General features: G+C 37.8%; 1 protein-coding gene across 1 annotated transcript; it reads left to right on the forward strand.

The window, feature by feature from the left end:
- Nucleotides 1-5,620: 5,620 nt before the first annotated feature.
- LOC137993394 (uncharacterized) lies at nt 5,621-16,049 on the forward strand. The gene is made up of 7 exons (XM_068839222.1): nt 5,621-5,777; nt 6,695-7,276; nt 10,716-10,782; nt 11,523-11,604; nt 13,254-13,330; nt 15,254-15,365; nt 15,774-16,049. Exons 1-7 carry the CDS (start codon nt 5,711-5,713, stop codon nt 15,912-15,914), a joined length of 1,128 nt encoding a protein of 375 aa, XP_068695323.1. The 5' UTR covers nt 5,621-5,710; the 3' UTR covers nt 15,915-16,049.
- Nucleotides 16,050-19,650: the final 3,601 nt, after the last annotated feature.

Here is a 19,650-nt window from a genome sequence, read left to right on the forward strand (position 1 = left end):
ACCAGGACTATCTCCCCCTTCCCTCCCTGGGAAATATGCTCCCTTCAGGTCTACTTGCGGTACGGATGTCTTTATAACAGTTCTTTTCAGAAAAGGTCATTATTTGTGGTGTTTTGTGCCTGCATACCTGAACTTTACTTGAAACGGTGATGAAAGAATAACTAAAGCGTTTTAATAAGTGGGAACGATATTAGGAGTTTTTCTATTTTCAGAAATGAAACTTTGTATTAAGGGAGCAGTGTCACGCCATTTTTGTCAAACTTTTAAGTGCTAAAAGACGTCATTAGTGAAGACCGAAAAATAATGTTGCAGTTTTGTTGCCAATAACCATTAAAGTGCACTGAAGTCGCGGCTTAAAGTATTCTTTCTTGTTTGCAGCCAAGGATGGAGAGGACGTAAATGGATTGAAATTTGAAAAAAATGGCCAATTCGCCGGGTGGGTGTATTAAGAAAGTCGCCAAAGATTAATACGAATAGCTCTTTGTGCCATAAATATATTGTATATTTTGTCAGTGGGTTGTCATGAGTCATGATGTACGTGTGACTGAGCTAATGTACTAATTTAGATTTTGACCTAAAAACAGCGAATTTAGCATAACAGTGCCTCTGTAAACAGCTTCTATTCGAACTTTCTACTCCCATTTTTGTAGTAAGGCTAGAGGAATTTTTTGAGCTGGTGAAGAAGAAAGGAAACTAAATAGGTGTCGGACACTTTGGCCGAGCCACGTTGTACCGTTTCTCAGACGTCACATTTTCGAAAGAGAGAAAGACAGCCTTTCTCAGGTATCGGCATTCATTCCAAATTGGACTGGCGTGATGCGAGTGTTCTTTCGTCATTCACAAATGCCTTTCTTGGCCATGTTTTTATACTAGAGACGCAGAATCCGTCCATACGAATTATGCGTCTCTCATCTTATTCGTCTAGGGTAAAGACGGGACGAACCATAAAAGACGCATAATCCGTCTGGGATAAACTTGGGCAAACATTTTTTCTGCGTCTGGACGAACTATCCACTTTTTTTTCGTCTTCCAAGACGCACTAAACTGGAAAGTTCCGTACAGACGCATAATGCGTCCCGTGCCCTTTCTTATACTAGACGAATTTAACAGACGCAGAAGAAATGTTTGCCCAAGTTCGTACCAGACTGCGAATTATGCGTCCTAGTATAAAAACGGCCCTTAGCTTTCGATTGCTTGCTTCTTATAAGCGCACTGGCAAACTCTTCGAAGTTCCGAAGAAATGATCAATACAATCAGTTGTCTGATTGCATCACGATCAAACAATTATTGAGCTTTTCTGCGGTAATCGTAACAAGCATGAAACTAAGAAGATGTCGTCATTTGTTTATAAAACCGATGAAATACAATATCTGGATAATAGTTGTAATAATTTTCGTCATCATTGCAACATCGTTACACTTTATGTACGTAATTCGTAATTGGTAAGGACGTTGCTCGGACAAAATGACATCACTTTTACCCCACACTGGCTACATTTAAAAAAAATGTGATTATTTTTGATCATTTTCTTTCCATCAAACTTATTTTGTTCAATATCCGTTGAAAAATAATAGTCCCCTTTAGAGCAACCGCAAGCTCTCCCGTCCAAATTATAGAAAAAACGCACATTTCCGGCGTTTTTGCCCTGGTTCTCAGAAAAGTAATCTTGAAAAGGTGGACAAGCTAATTTTGAAATTTTAGTGAGGAAAAAACACCGATAGTCGATTTAATTTCGAATATATCAAGGTACAGGGTAAACAATAAAACCATAATTAAAAAAAAACGTTTGTCTATTTCTGATGGAAATGACAAGTTCCACTTAAGTCCAGTCAGTTTCTTTTTTTATCAATTGCAGCGATTACAAAGGGCTTAGCCTTAAAGTGAATGTCATCTTTTTTATACACCCGGTTGACAGACCTGGCCAAGTTGAAGTCTTTTGTCATCATATTGCGGCGTATTAATTTAAAAAGCCCGCGTCACGGCAACGACAAATATTTGTTAATAGAAAACTCATCTTATTTTCCCCCCGTTCAAATCTGCGTGGGCACACAGCCAAAATCAAACAAAATCAATATCTCCATTTTTCAACTGGCTAAATGTTCACAGCCCCTTGCGCAAGTTGGGCGCTCCATTTTTCATTTTTCATTTTTGAAAGAAAAGTGTTTTGTAAATTTATTCGCGCAGCTCATTTGAGGCTTCTACTTATTGCACGTAAATTTTACAACTTGTATTCAATTTAATCTTGAGTCAAATTTTATCAATAAATGCACATTTTGTCAGCACGACAATGTAACTTATGTCCGGTTCGTAATTAGTTGTCTGACGTAAGTGGGACAGGTTTTCCCTTTCTTTTCCTATTTTTATTTTGGACTTGACCTTTTCAAATCAAAATTTGATATGCGAGAGGGACTTCGTTTTCCTCAGGAACACGGAATCGGTCCTATAGTACAGTAGATAAATTGATTTGTTCTTGGTGGTAGTTGCCGTGGCAACAGTGACGTAAAGCCGTCACACATCAGAAATCAAACTATACATTCTGTATGGTACATACTGAGATACCATGTACTTTGAACTGCGGATTACATGAAATGATTTTAGTTCAGAATGGTTACTGAAGCAACTTACACAGTTGCAATGGAGTCTAAAATATATTTAACCATTATCCTGCTCAATGTTGCGGAATATCGACATTTGGGTTGGCTAAAATCAGGCGATTGCACAATTTTATACGTTTAACGGAAAAAAGCTGGAAAAACTACCATTTTTCTCCGCGACACACAAAATTACGTATATTTAACAATTAGACCCGTAGCCCGCAAGGGCTTCGCCTCATGGGTTATTGACCCGTGGCCCTTGAGGACGAAGGGTCTAGTTGTTTTAGTATCACCCAACTTGTCGGACAGAAAAGGCAATAATAAAGTTAGCAAATGCAAGTTGAAGAAATATTTATTTGGGAATAACACGAAAGAAAGCGTCACGGTTTTCGCTACTCGAGGACTATTATTAATAGTCCTCTAGTAGCGTAGCCAATCAAAATGCAGGATTTGTATTAGTCCACTAGTTGGTGATACCAAAGGATATTCGCAGTTTGAGTATAGCCAATCATAGCGCGCGTTCAACTGTATCTACTGTTTTAGTATTTACTAATGGTGGATATGTCAGATATGTCATATACTTGACTTCTTACGGGATAGCTGATAACTCACGGTCTATCCTGGGGTCTTAGGCATTTTCCCACTTTCTTATATCTCATTTCAGAGCTCCTGCCCATATGAAGCCGTTATGTAAATTTTACACTGAAATGAAATTCGAGAAAAAAATTAACCGCGAGCATTTTCTCTTGGGGGTAATTTTTCATTTACTGATATTATGATTTGTAAATCGGATACAACATTTTCAACTTCAGAGCCCATGTCAACTTACATTACACAGCCAAGTCACTGAGTTATCTTTATTTTAATGTCGCCATACTTTACATTAGTCAGATCATGTTCTGTGTAATCCCCATGAAAAAAATCGGTAGAGGACCAGGTGCAAACTTCATGAGAATGAGCTTGTTTATTATAACTTCATGTGAAACAAATACTGGCCAATACCGGACCGTCAACTTTTAACTATGATCACTAATGTCTGTTCTACGTCACAGACAACCCTCCAAATAATGTTTTCATGGCATTGCGGTCCATTCAGTTTGTTTGGAATTTTTCTCGTGGAAATGTCACAAGAGCTGAACGGAATAAGAAATAAAACCTAAATGCAAAATAATTACGGTTACGCTTACGCGTATAGGTCAAACATCATGAACATTTAATGAGCTAATATCACATTCATCATTCTTTCCGCTTCTTAATTAAAATTCTCCAGGACTGTTTTTGGGTTCCAGTTATTGAGGGGAACAAAGAAAAGATGCAAATAATTTTGAGTTAAATAAAAAGTGTTAATTTCTGCCTATGTTTGGCAATTAAAGCGCCTTCATAAACATCTCGGAAGCCGTTTGATGCATCGGCAGTCTGATATAAGGCAAACAGTAGATTTCATCGTTGCTCGGTTTTGGAGATTCCGATTTCGTTATGAGACCCTTTGGATTTAAATTAAAGTAACCAAGCATTTAGGCTTTTAGTGAAAAAATGATGAATGATGAATAGTTTATCATTGTTGTAAACTTTTCACCATGACCTGTGCAAAGCCGGGAAATCAAAGATTAGCACACTGATTCTGTCACTCCATTTCACTTTTCAGTGTTCTCGTGTCAGGCTTTGAATTTTTATTTTAAAGTCTCTATAAACGACATTACCTATTCCAATTTAAAATCTTGAATATTGGATATAGATCAGTTGTACTTCAGATTCACTTAATACCTATTCCATCAATAGTCTCTACTGGAATAAATACACTTGGGAATTCATCATATATGAACTTTAATGAGTCCCAGACACTTTTAGTATATGATTAAGTGAGTGAAGTCTTTATTTGAAGGCAGCTGTAACAGCTGAACTTGGCTAAAAAAAAAACTGAGGCCCTCAAAAATTGGCCAAGTGAACCATCCAAGTGCTCTTCGTGATTAGATTCGATGCAAATGACATCAGTTCAAAAATCGAGATAAAGTAAAGTGACTTGAGTGTTGTTTGTGCTAATGTCAGACAGTGAAAACTATTAATATCCATCCAGTATCCACTTGTCCCCAAGAGCTTCATCTAGTATGGGGCTGACGTTGGTTCACTACGCACTGTTCAAGGTATTTCATAGGTACTTTATCCCGGTCTATAAAAAAAAAATGTTAGGACCCTCCCCCGTATACCACATTCATTCGTGTCAACAAGGACACGATGTTAGCTGGTAAGTTGTGCATTTTGAAGCCGATGTAAGCTCGCGCTTTCGCATGCAAAAATCCGCAAACAGGAAAAATAATTTAATTGTTGTTTTTCCGCCTTCTTTGGTTGTCATTGTTCTAAAATGACAGGAGGCCTTTTATTTACGAGGGCAGCAACCGCAATTACCGCATTCTTTTCCCAAATCACACCAGTTTCCCAGGAGACAACAAGAGCCTAGAATTAACTTGATTTAATGGGAAATTTTGCGAATTTCGTCCTTCCGTATCAACACTATATTATGTATACTGATATCTTTAAGAAACAAATTCTCTTATTACTACAATATTTCTCAGAGATCTTATACTTATTTTAACCGCAGGCCGATATGTATATCTTGCTTTGATGACGAAATTAGAGTAGAGTAAAAATAATAACGCAATCATGCAGCTTACACGCTCTTCAACAGTGCCAAGAAAGAAAAAACTGAAAGCGAAGTCACCCCTGGGTTATTCTTTTTTGCCATTATTTTGTAATAAATGTGGCTTTAAGAGATCCGCTTGTATGCAAATAAGCTTTTAGTAAAGCCCCAAAAGGCTTACGGTTTCGCTTGTTATGGCCGCTGCGAAACCGAAAAAAGGGCCACGGTAAACTAGGTTTCGTGGAAGAGTGTGATGATATTGTGCATGGGGCTTTTCGATTGTGGGAGATTCAGAAAAGTGTTTTGACGCTTGGCAATATTCGACAGAACGTGTCCAGAGGTAATCGATGATCTTTTGTTCTGACTGCCCCACGTGCATATATTATGCTAATTTATTTATTTTCCCGTCGTGCCACTCGTGTCTACGGTGACAGGGTCTTCTCGTTCGAATGTTTGAAAATGGTCGAGTGAAATTTCGGCGATGTATTCTTACCTCCCCCTCCTTTTTTTTTCCCTCTTATCAGCCCAGGGAAGTCTAAACATAGGAGGTAAGTACCTTATAATTTGGTACCTTTCTTGTGTAATTCCAGAGGTTGTATCCTAAACTGGTACCGACAGGGAAATTTTGCAGGTACATCAGATACACGCATGGTTTATCTGAAGGCAAGACCTTCTGAACAGCAAACTTAAATACTGTGGAAAATTGTCATATTTTATAGATTTTAACGTGAGGACCTTATCGTGATCTTGTTCGAAAATCACAAGTTTGCCCTGATGTTGGTTTTTTGAGCGATTTTCTCGCGACAAAATGCGTTGAAATTTGTCAAGTTCTAATATTTAGCTTAACCGATTTTAACGTGAAGGCTGCGAGAGGGTTGTTTACAATCGGGAATTGCATTATTTATCGTGAGATTTTTTTGCTGGGAATTTTCTTTTAAATAGATTGAATGTTACAGGAAGGTCGTGCTTTCTGTAGTTTTAGCCGTCTCAAGAAAAAGGGTTTTATTTTCATGATTGACCCCTAACAAATTTTCCGTGTTCGACTCACACGCATCGCCGCCCTTGGAATTATTCAGATTGCTCGCATGGAAAAGCTGAAGGTCCACTGGGATTTCTGATTCTTTCACCAAGATAAAATTCCTTTGAGGCCTGGTTATTTTGCAAATAATGTGCTTTGTACTCAAAGTCTACGCGGTCTCGAAAAGAGGTTGTTTCAAATTTATAAAAGCGAAGTTAAATATCAAAGATGGCGATTCGTTAAGAATTTCAGTTTCTCTACGGTTCGGTTGTCTTTTAATATAAAGAGTTTAATCACAAAAGCGAATTATTCAGTTAAAAGGTGAGAGGGAGTTGAAAAAAACTGTTAACTAAAGGAACCCAGTTTTACGTACCAAGTTTTAAGAACTGATTTAATTAGTCCACCTTGACGAAGTTTAAGATTGAATTTTTTTAATTTTATTTTCAGGCGTAGGACGGAAGGGGTCTGCCTTTGAGGATGTTGTAGTGACTGATGGAGATGAGCTGCACAAGGTTTTCGATCGTACAAAATATGATCCGACTAAAGCGACAAAACTGAACGATGATAAAGAAGTGGATCTTGATAGTTCACGTCGCGGGGACTCAAGCTATAATAGGAAGCATAAATCACATCTAGAAGAAGATGGAGCGGACAGTAGCAAGAGACAAAGCGATGATGGTGAAACAATTACAGACTCCGAAAAAGAATCTAAAAATACTAAGAGAAAGTTGAAACTGCATGATACAGCGTCAAATCGAAATTATGAATTAAAAGGGCGATTAAATATTGATTCCGATGGAAGTAAAGATCAGAGACATAAAACAGGGGACAGAGTTACAAAACTGAGAAATAAGAAAAAGTTAGCTGAACCTGCCGTACACCGTGAGGGGACTAAATTTGAAGCCTCGGTCGGCCATAAATCACCTAGCGTTCCCGATTCGAATTCATCTTCATCAACACCCCCGCCTTACATCCTGAAGGTGAAAAATACAGCAGCCGGACGGGAGATGGACGACATTTATTTTTTATGTGAGTGTTTTCTTTTGATTTTATTTTTAATTTGTTCGTCAGAAATGGCCCTATATGCTATTTTAATTTTTTTAAGACGTCCAGCGAAAGATATCTCGTTGGGATTTTAACTTTTCACTTGGGATTTAAAATGTCAATACTCAAATTTGGGAATACGGGCTTCAGATTCCAACCTTTGATTGTTTCCATGACAAAGGGAGAGGTGTAGAAGAAGATGTTCGTTACATGTACGGTTTCATCTTAAGAAAGGAAGGGTAAGTTCACTCGATCGTAACCAAACATTAAGGGTATTGAGGGTGAAATTTAGCTTGTCACTTTTTGTCATGCGATATCATAACCGTATTTCCATTTCGGTAATATTCCTTATTCGATGAAGTGATTTGATGGGTTTTCAACTAAAGGATATTTTCTAATTTTGATATTTTCAATGTGATTATCGGTTGATATCAGTGGTACTTTTCTTCCGTGACAAAGTTTGCCTTGAAGTAACATCAAGACCCCCTCGATTGTGGCATTCAAGAGTCTTAAAATCAAACACTTTTGGAGGAATTTATTCTGATACAAATTATATTAAAATGGTGCGGAATGCCGTTTTCTGATACATCAAACGCATTTTTTCAGCATGATCTGGCCTAAGCATTTTAGAGGAAAACGTGATGTTGGCGGCATTTATTTTAGTAGGGAATGAACAAGCACTGGCCGAAAGATAAAGTGTAATTTATCGCAACTGTCTTGATGTCAGAAGTCGGAATTTGGCTTCCTTTTTACGTCAGTTTTGTGTATTTTATTAGTATTGTGTACTCCAAACTGCGATATCTGTCGCGGATTGTTTAATTGTGGCAATCGGAGCAGCTCCCCAAAATTTAAATTGTCTACAAGGTGTTTTTTTTTTTTAAATCCCGTGTAACCTTTTTATTATATGCAAAGACCTCGGGATTGGTTTTTGATCCGATCTTCATTTTTTCTTAATTGTACGAAAAATTATTTCGGCATTGCACAAGGAAGTAAATATTGGGGTTGTCCGTGCTATTATATTTCACTCCGGTCAGGAAATGACATGTTCAGAGGATTTAAGTCTGATCGGCTACCATAACAATATAATCTGTTGAAGCTTAAATTATGTGAATTTCTTTCATTGCAAGGTTTCACACCTTAGAAATTTTTTCAACAGAATGGAAATTCAACACTCTTTTTGTTTTGTCTCTTCAATGCAATATGGTATTTCAATTCAGGTTGATTACAAATTATTCAGTTCCTTGTTTTGTGATCACCTCATTTCCCAAATACTAAAACATTTGGCAGACTCTGGTTTTGTATTGTTTTAGCAGATGTTTTCACCACTTTTTTTAGTATTAAGTTAAAACTTCATTTTGGAGGTGTTGAGTCCTAATCCGGCCAGTGACAATTATTTGAGGGCAAGGTATCAGGAATAGCCAAATGTCCTGCATTTTCCTGGGCAAATTCTGTAAAACTGTGCCACTTTTTCCTGGAGCAATACTGCTGACTTGTTACATCGGCACCTTGATCGAAACAAAACATTCCCACATCTCATCCATTCACCGTCTTTGTAGAAGATTATTCCAGCCATCCACAGGAATACACAGAAATACAAAATTCAAAATTTGAAGACAACAGGATTTCTGTAGAGGGAACAGGGGCCACAGAGGGGGAGGGGCTGGGAGGGCTATTTTGTTCCCCTCCCCCCCCACTCTTTTCCTATGGTGTTATTTTCTCTACCAGGCAGTCTTACCTGTCAACTGGAGGAATCCTAGGGCATTTGAGGTGTCAGTAAGTTAAGCAGTAGAAAACTTTGTCCCCGCCATTAGGAATACACAGTTTTTCCTGATGTTAGCCCTTTTTTTTTTTTTTTTTCAAATATTTTGTTATTTGAGACTTGTTGGGAGCTTTACTTTATTAAAGTGTCCAGTTGTTCTAGCGCTGGAGCACTAATTGGGGACACTGTAAACTGAAATGAACAAATTAACGCCAATCAAATCAACTGTTGGTTTTCGAGGAGAGGGGAAAACCTGGAGGAAAAACCTCTTGTAGTAGCGTAGAGAACCAACAAACTCAACGTACATATGACACCTGGGCCACGTTAAATTTCATAAGTTCGCTTCAAACTTGGGAATTTTAATACGTAACTGTCAATCAAATGGCAAACTTTGAAACAAACTTGGGAATTTCTTGCCGAACTTCGTGGGAATCTGGCAAAGTAATTTCACCATTGCTCTCGGTTGTTGTTTTGAAATGAGTGCCTTCACTGTGCAAGGAAAGGAAATTCCAAGTTTTGTTAGGCAGAAAATTATTGAAAGCTGATTAGAATGGAAAGGACCATCTCAAATAGGACAGGAACTGAGACTTCCCAAAGAAACCATTGCCAAAATTGTTGATATTTTTGTGCGCAGAGGGAATACTGAAGACAACAAATGAAGAAATATCACTCAGTCAGCGCGTGCTGAATGATGTGAATAATTATATGGAGTGTTGTAAAACTACTAACCCCAGCATTTACAGCAGTGAAATCCAAAACAAACTGGAAAAGAATATATATAAACGTTCCAGTGTTTGCCCGAAAATGTCCTGTCGCATGCATCGATCAGCTGCAGCATAACACTAGATCTTGGTTTATGTTCTTTCAAGAAATTCAGCATTATTCCACAGGAATCACTGACTCTTAATTAATTAATTAAAAATGAAAATATATTTTTCCAGTATTTAGCAGCTTGCGCGGACAACGCATTTTTGTGACGAGTGTTCAGTGTGCATTCTCATGAAGCTCGGCACGAAATTCCCAAGTTTGTTTCAAAGGTCGCCACTCGATTGACAGTTACATAATGAAACTCCCAAGGTTGAAGCGAACTTATGAAATTTACAACGAACTGCGCAAATCGCCTGTCAAAAGATTTGTGAAATGCACTGTAATTTAGTGGAAACTTTTCTTTCAGTTTATTTACAGATCACAAAGGTTCACACAAGATTCGTTGCTTAGACTTTTCAGTTATGTTTTTTGTTTCCATTTTGCATAAAATTAGATTGTTAAGGCTTTCTTGATGGGGAAAACTCAAACCTTGGGTGGTATTTAATTGCAGATTAGTGTAATCTGCTTTTTGAACAACTGAGCCCTGGAGAATATTAAGAGTCCAGAGATTGAGTACAGTACCGTGCAAAAGTAAGTTGGTAGTCTCGATCCTCGCAAGAATCGAGGATCAATCATCGAGTCAATCAAGACTCGAAACAGACTGTCAACTGACACTTTTGCACGGCACTATATGTGAAAATTAACAACTTCTACCTTATATATGTACTTCCAAATTTTGTGAATGCAACGTTTTCCTTGTGAGGGTTTTTCTTCCATTTTTGTCCAAAGGGTATATCTGCCTTGGTATATTGAATATGAATGATGGGTTTTAATGGCTTTAAATACTTTCTTCTCCAGTTATAGTTATTGGGTGTAGCGTGGCCGGAATTGCTGGACTGGCATTAGCAGGATACTGCTGGTACAAGTAAGTCAATTCTATTCATTTGGTGTTCAATTATCATTCCAGTTACATTTTTGATGCACTGTCTACATTGTATAGCAACACAGTTACTTTCAGTGACCCTGATTAAACCATGTGTCGGCAATGAATGTTGCATAAATTTTGCATAAAGTTCCCTTTTTGAGTGTTGAAACTTGCTTGTGAAAGCTGATAATCATTTTAGTCTCGGAGTACAAGAGCATTTATAAAGTGAAAACCCATAAGCAGTGAATGTTGCTTTAGGTGATATGTGAAGAAAGTTGCCATGTGTGATAAGTGAAATTCAGGCAATTGAATGGCTTTTAGAGATTTTTGCAGGCCTTCAAGTTCAGGTTTAATAATGTGGGTTTTGCAATTTCAAAAAACAACTTAAAAGTCTGTTTGTATAGGGAACTTCTGATCACTGAAATTCAAAGGTCTTGTGCTTCAGTGACTTTTCATTTTATTTTACACTTTTGACTCTACAAAATAATAAGATGTCTACCTGGGTACAAATTGTAGATTTTGTATCAGTGATTGCACGAGACAGCTCTGAGCTGAGTTGAAGTTGCCAATTACCAATTTACCAATTTATTAATAGATAAACAACAACAACTGTACAATATTTGTTACCCACAGTTAGCATAGCTATTCGAGGTGGGTAACAATTAACAATAAATTTTGATTTTGACAAGGTCTTGCAAGGTCTTGTTTAATAATATTATTTTGTGTTTTTGTCTTGGTAGGTTGCACACTACAGCAAAAGCTGTAAGTGAAGCAGAGTATGCAGGTTATGCAGCTGCCAAGCAAGGTCCACAAGGTGGTCAGGTAGGGTTTGTGGTCAGATTCATTGGGCTGTTTTTTTTTTTAAACCAAGGTCATGTTTTTCAATAGCTTTAACTTTAACTTTAACTTTATTCATTTATATTGCGCAAGTATCAAATTAAAGTTTTCAAATGCGCATCCATTTGTCCTCCAGGCATCGATTGTTCAAAAGGTGGATAATGCTATGCACCGAATGAAATCACTGTCCAGCGGATAAACACTAGCAAAACCAATTGAGATATCCAGTGGATAGCGATTTTTACATTGGATAGTGCTATTCACCCTTTGAACAGCTGGGGCCAGGACTTTGTTTATTGGTTTAGATATGGAGAAGGTAGTAAAACGTTGTCCAGGATTGTAGATAAATGCATTACTCAAAATTTAAACTAGTACCGGTACCGTAAACGTCCATGTATAAGCCGCACATTTTTTCACAAAATTGAAGCCATAAATCAAGGGTGCGGCTTATCCATGGATACATCTGTGTTTGGAGTTTTAAAAAACCTTATTAATATTCATACAACTTCTCAAGATCTCAGTAAAGAAACATAAAAGAAACTGAGAGCATGTTGCTGTTGTTCATTGACTTTTTAATGAGTGGTGCCTCCTAAAGGAGCTGTTTGTGTCTTCCAGTGTTTATCGGCGAATCTTGCTCTCCACGAGTTCTTTCAAGCGATTAATTTTCCCTTTACTCGAACAAGTAAACACCATCCTACAAGGAATCTCCATTCCTCCGCACAGCTGTTTGCAGTGGCATCTTCGGCTAGTCACTTCCACGCATATCTTTCCGCAACGTGCAATAAAATACCACAAAATTTGCGAGTACTCGCAAGGTAAATGGCCGACTGTATCGTTGTCCTTGACCACCTTCTCGGCAAATTTGTCGACTGCATTATCAAGCTCCTGTTCTGCATGAATTTTTTCGCCTATTGCGGGTACATCTTTATGGACGTGGTCATGATACCCAGGCATCACATCCGCCGTGTTCAAAAAATTCGTGCAACGCAGGCCCTGGCCCAGACTCCTCCCCACACTTAAAGCTTGGCTACTAAGGACTCGTTCGTTTTGTTTCAATATCGAAGGAATTTCAACTTTATGGTGAAACCTTGATTGTTTGTCCTTGTTGGTTTATAGCAACAGAACGTTACTGGAACTTCAAACTTTATTGTATTACATTTTTTTCCAAAATCTGCGCTTCTAAATTCGGGGTGCGGCTTATCTACGGATGCGGCTTATACATGGACGTTTACGGTATATGCATTTCAACATATCCTAGAATTGGCCAAAGTAAAAATGACTTAACACGCAGACTTTTGTTATGCACAATGTCATACATATGGTTCTCATTAATTTTAAGAATATCAATAATTCTGTTTAATTGGAAGACTACAGCTGTACATATACTTGTATGAATGATGTATAATGGAAGAAACACTGTACTTTTGTTAAATATGGAACTTTCACTGCCTGTGTTATGCAAGTCAATCGTGTTTCTGCTACTGTGCGTTTAGTCTTGAGCACTTGCACATTGGAACAGAATGGCTTTGGTTGTTTTTTCCAGTACACTTAGTCAATTCCTCAAATGGGAAAAGAATAGAAAGCATGTGCAATATTCTATCCACAAACTGTTTTTTCTTTTGATATTATTGCAGGGAGATCACAAACTTGATTACAGTGCAGAGATCTACCATTACCAACAAACAAAAAGTCAAATTTCAGCCATGGAGAAGTATGTCAACCTTGAACTTTGTGTTTTAGGTTTTTTAAAGGAGTAGTTCTCATTTATCATTAATTAATTTGGATTACTTGTAGTAGAGTGGATGCTGAACCACTGGGCAAACAGGAGGCTTTTGGGAGATAAACCATTAAACTAGGTTTAAGTGACAAAATGTCCTCTTATAAGTCCCAGACTGAAATTATTGTTGGAGTAACTGGCCATCTTGCAATTTGTTGTAACCCTTAACCCATTCACAGGGCTGCAAATAACAGTCGGACATTGACCGACCAAAATTTGCTAAAGGCTGACAAAATCCCAACTGTGATTGGCCATTATGTGCAGGCAATTATTTCATCGTGAATCATGTCACAGTAAAAAAAAATAAAAAATCTACCTGGAGGAAATCTTACGGCCTTGTGATTGATCTCAAAGTCTCGAAAGTTTCTGATGTTACCATAGTTTTTACCGGATATGCTTTTCAAAATGTAGCGAGGTTATTATTTTTTATTTTTTGCATTTTTTTCGAATCATAACAGTAAAATTTCTCTATGGCACTGGTTGTTTACCATTTACAAGCAGAAACCGGTTGGTACTAGGTTTGTTAATTAAAATGGTAAGCAAACCCTCCCGAATGGGAAGTTTAGTTGGGATCGCTGTGTACCAGAATTTTACAAAATTCATTCAAGTTTACTGAGAGAGTCTGGAGGGAGGCAAAATTGTGGAGGAGCGTAAAGATAAAGGTAAAGGTACACCTTATTTAACGTCGGAAGTTCCTTTACTTTCTAGAGAGTACTCTCCCAGGAAGCCGGCGGTGCGCTCATTTTACCCCCCTTTCCATCAGTGCCCCGTTTTAAGGGTATTTAAAGCTACTTAGGCTACACTGAAAGGAAAGAAGTCTAAACAAGGATGTGAGATCCAGGGATCGAACTCTGGACCTCTTGCACCAAGGCCGCGCACTAACCAACTGTGTCACCCTTGCTCCTATGAATGCAAATGGTAAACAAGTTTTCCGTTTGGAAATTCTGTTTGGGAATTTTGGACAACCTTTCAAGAAACCCCATTTTCTTCGGAAATTTTCCGTTTGGGAATACCAAAAATTAATAGGCTTACCGGTACCATTTACATTCCAACTGAAATTTCCGGATTTTTCGGTAAATGGTAAACAACCACTCAAAGCAACTCACAGAAATTTTGTGCCGGTGTTGTCGTCTCGTTGGAATGCGCCTTATGATAATATTTTATAGAAAACGCAAATCAGTTGGCCCGATCACTAGAATGTAATACCTCAAAATCTAAGTTTAAACGATATATGGCAGAGCCTTTTCTAGGTGATGTTCGACCAAACTTTTGTTTTGTCGGACCAAGAAAGTATCTTAGCAGAGCATATGTCCTTTCAAAAGGAAAAAATTATTTGCAGCCCTGCATTCACACCTCTAACGCCGCCCCCCCCCCCCCCATTGACGTGTAAAATTCACTGGTGTTAGACAGAGTAAAATCCATTAACTCTCCCTCACGGGGGTTAATGGGTTAATGGGTACCAGAAACCCATAAGGGTTGAAACGTGCAACGCGCGTTCACAGCTTTCGAATATTCAGTGCTAAGTACCATATTTGGAAACCCCTCGCTCCAGTTAATTATTATTTCGCGCGAGAACATTGGTGGTATTGCGTCACGGTGTTCTTGCGAACTGAATGGTTGAATGTTGCTGTCTTGTTGTTCCAAATATGGTACTTAGCAAATTGAATATTCAGAAGCTTGTTTCCCAGCACACAAGGGGCCGTTACACGTTTCAACCCTTATGGGTTTCTGTGGGTACCCAATTGATGACAAGAATTGTCTGGACAGAGCAAAATCTATTGATCAGTGATATTGGATAAGCACACAGAATGTAGTTATGCACCTTTTTTGAAGCTTTTTTTTTGGATGTGTTAACAGAGCAAGTGGAAGAAAGGGTACTATCAAGGGGGAGACACTTGATGATGAAGACAACAGTGATGAAGGAGATGAGGAAGATTACACTGTCTACGAATGTCATGGACTGGCTCCCGTACGTTTTGATAAAGTGTTGTTGTGTAAAAATGTATATACCTGCCAAATGTTCAGGGATTTTCCTGTTTGAATTTCATTTCCTTGAGTAATTGGGTTATTTTAATTTTGTTCTTGTAAAAAATTGGAGCTGGGTTGTCCCAACACTTTTTGCCATGAGTTTACAAAACGTCATAATTTGCTTCATGTTTTGTTGTTTTTTATATGTGTATTCAAAATCCTGGTTAGTTTTTAGGGCCAGCACCACAGTGGGCACAATGGGACTAGAATTTAAGGGCAAGATTTGGTTGGGAAGGGAGAGGGGGTGGGGGGTGATCCTTATTTGTCAGGTAACAAAAAAAGAAAGTTTTTCCCCTTGTATTAGAATGGCTCAATCATAAGTGTATTTCTGGGTTTGCTTTGTCGATAGACCGGTGATATGACAGTTGTCAACCCCTTGTTCAGTGATCAAGAGGTTGTTGGTAGTGATCAGGATGGCAATGGAGACAGGAGTGGTGCAAGCGGTCAAGGATCACCAGTGCCACATCGCCATTCACCTCAAGAATCGTAAAGTAGATGTAATTAAGGCCTGTTCCTACAAGAGATGCAAATGCAGACCCAGAAGAAAAGCACAATAAAATGAAAATAAAAAAATTAAGGATGAATTGGACTGGCACAGGTGCCAGGGAAGAGAAATAATTTTTTTCTGTAATTTTTCAACCCTTAGAGGGGCTATGTCACACAAAATGATGTAAATTTCACGACATTTAAAATGCTCAAAAAGTAGAATGAAACATTGCAATAACCACTTAAAACTGTTGAACAGCATAAAAGAAATACGTCAAAAGGAAAGAGAAGCATGGATGAACACAAATGGTCAAGATTGAAATGGATCCATTTGGGTAATGTTGAAAAAAGGTGGCCCAATATTTTTCAGGTGAATGGCAAATAGCCTGGATAAAGGTCGTTTTTGCTCAGAATCATCTTGTTTGTGATGGAATGATAATTTCATCAGTAAAGGAATCCCACAATTCTCGGTTTTCACATGACGTCACGACCACCATGTTGGTGCCCTAAACAAAGAAAAGGTGGCCATGTTGGTGCCCCGACCAAATCCTCCGGGAATTTAACTCTATTATTATGCAAACGCTTCCTTTTGTTTTCGTTGAAAAACATGGCTGTTGATCACGTGAGTGAAAACCAGCAATACCAATTTAGAGTTTTAAACCGGGAGATTAACTTAAGATTTCCCCTAAACATCCTAAAATAATGTGACATGGCCCCTTTATCATAATTGGTTTGCTTCAAAATACTTCTGCTTTGAATTAGGGCTTTTGCAAAAATTTTTTTAAAGCCAGGGACAAAACTGGCTTTAGCAGTGACAAACATGGCATCATTGTCTAAATAGCTGGAACCAAAGAAAAAGTAATACAGTGATTGTCTTGGCTTGCCAGTATGAGAGCAAATTCAATTTTTTACAAACACCAACCAAAACCAAACAGAGGCAATCGCATTCTATGGCTTGCATTGCATATTTCTTATGTGTCCCTGATGTGCATGTGCGTGTACATGTGCCTACAGCTGTGTTTGTTTGCATCTTTTGTGTGAACAGACCTTACATTTTTAAATTTAAGTTTTATTTTTGATCAGTCATAGTATGGTTAAGTTATTTATGTTAGCATTGTTTTGGTTCTTAAATTCATAAGTTCGCACCCACCTGATCAGAAATGTTTATTGTGCATGTGTAATCCAAAATGTCTTCTGTTTAAGCAGTAGAGGGCTTTTTCTGTGATTACGTACATAGTGTCATCTAAACATGGGGGGAGTTAGGAGAATTCAAGACAGTGATGCAGACCTGAGACGCAGTCGAGGGTTTGCATAACTGTCGAGGCACTGTTAAGACACTGGTTGACATATCACCAATAAACCTCATCTTGTCCAATGACAGGTCAATCAATAATAGTTATTATCATACGCCAACACTTGACCACCCTTTTGGTTGATATGTTTCAAGGATTCACGTCCATTACTGTTCACACCAATCCTATAAAAATTTATGTGAAAAAATGTTGGTCTTATTATAATCCACAATTATCCACACTAATTGTTGAGACTCGATACCTGTTTCTCTAACGTTTTATGGGCCCAAACTTTGTAAAATGTTTCAGTGCATATCATACAAAAAGCTGGTCTTTAATTATTGTGATAGCATTCAGTTTTCACAAAGTTGTAGGCCGTGAAACATCTCTGCTTTACAGTTAAACTGTGTCATTTGTCAGCAAAGTTTAAATCACTGAAATTGACACTTGAATGCCTTTGTTTTTTGGTCTCCTCCAGGCAAAATATAGAGTAGCCCTTTATTAACTTTAGCAAGAGTATGAGCAACTTTTGAAATGGAGTTCAAACAACAGATACCAGCATATATTTTATTTCACCTGTGAAGGCTACCGGTGGAGGTAACTTGTTAGATCAAAGTATTCTACGCTGGTGCAAACTAGAGTCGCAAAGCAAGAACGAATTCGTAGTGGTGTTGAACTGAACACTAAATTATCAGCTTCTTTGATGATCCAAAACTCCAGTAAAACCAGATTTTAAGAGATGAAGGAAAAGTCCAAACATTACCGTTTGACTATTTTTTACTTAACACTTCTCAAAACTTCTATTCTTTGACGTTTTGTGGCATAAATTTTAGTAATGTGGCTTCTGTGAAGTCACCTGTAGTGAAACTGTCATAATAATTTTATGCCTGAGAGCTTTTCAGGAGTTTTTGAGCTCTTTATTCAAACTAATAAAACACCTGTGACACAGGTTGATTATAAGGATACAGAGAGAATTCTATTATGGCGCCTGAAAATAGGAGTGAAAAGTTTTTTGGCTTAAAAGAATTCTCGCTTACATGTACTAGTGATTTTCAATGTTAAAAACATTAATGGCACATGATTTTGAAAGGTTTTGTTTAAAAAGGCTACAAGCAATTTCTGATTTGGTGGGTGCACAAGGGTTAACGTGATATGAAATGGTTCAGAGTTACTAGGAATGGTCACAATAACCTAGTTCAAATGAAGGATATCGCAGAAGAACGTTTTATACAAAAAAGAAAATTATTGAAATTTGAAATTATAATTTTTTATATCTGGGTCTTTGGTACAGAGTTTATGTTACATTGGGTTATTCCAGATTGTAAATAAATATTAATCGTAACTTGGTTTTACAAAGTATTTAAGCCTTACAGTCTTCGGTGGCTTTATTCGACGACTGCACTCCAAAAGAAATGATGTTGATAATACTCTGGTGTTATTTGTAGTTAGTGTATTTCGAAGACAGAGAGGTCATAATTAATGTGAATTTAATGTGAAGGCCGTGGACTTCAAACAAAATTGCACGCAGGGATGATTTGTTTCTTGGTTACACAGCTACGCATTATGTCTAATTGAGAACTTGTCTCAACTACTAGGGGTTTCCAGGAAGTTCTGTTCGCATGTCCATGAGGGGTTTTTTTTGTCTATAGTAAATGTGGAACGTATCTTCAAAAAGGGGGAAATTTAATGCCTTAATTTCACAATTATGAAAATCAACTTGCCCCTTTTTTTCATTTTCAATTCTGTACATAAAGTATGATATCAGAGTTTTTATGGTTTGCTTTTGGTTGTAATTACGTGACTAGGTGACACCACATGAGAGCTGTGCCTATAAAATGAAGTTTACCAATACGCTGTGGCTATATTGCCGGTAACCGGTCAAGGTCTTCAGTAGACTAAATGACCGGCAATGAGAAGCAAAGTAAAACTCATTACAACACGTGACCTTAAGCAGAGTCGAACCAGTTGACGGAATTTTTAAGGTATATACCATGTTACCGTTGCTATTATTTGAATGGTAACCGGAGTGCTTTTTAGGCCTAATCTATCAAAAAAGTTTTGACTGCCGGTCATTTAGTGTTTTTAACACCTTGACCGGTGTGGTCACCGGACATATAGCTTCATCGTTACCAGTAATATTAATTGATATTATGTGGCATGCGTAACATTTTCTATCGATTTCGAGCGGATTTATTTCAGTGTTTCGTCTCCCTTGATGTGCGTTTTCGTATGCAGTGATTGTTGAAATTGGGCTAGCTGTGTGACCAAGCGTAATATGAAGTCATGTCAGTCATGGTGCTTTTCGTGTTGAAAACAAATGATTTGCTATGTACTTGAGTTGTGTATCGTGGCTCGGGCAACTAGGATTTCCGATGAAAAATTTTATTCTTCAAACTATTTTTTTTTCAAACTAGCAGCGGTTATATTACTTTTGTTCAAAGCGCACCT

The sequence above is a fragment of the Montipora foliosa genome, chromosome 2 (genome assembly GCF_036669935.1).
Source record: "Montipora foliosa isolate CH-2021 chromosome 2, ASM3666993v2, whole genome shotgun sequence".
Taxonomy (NCBI): Eukaryota; Metazoa; Cnidaria; class Anthozoa; order Scleractinia; family Acroporidae; genus Montipora; species Montipora foliosa.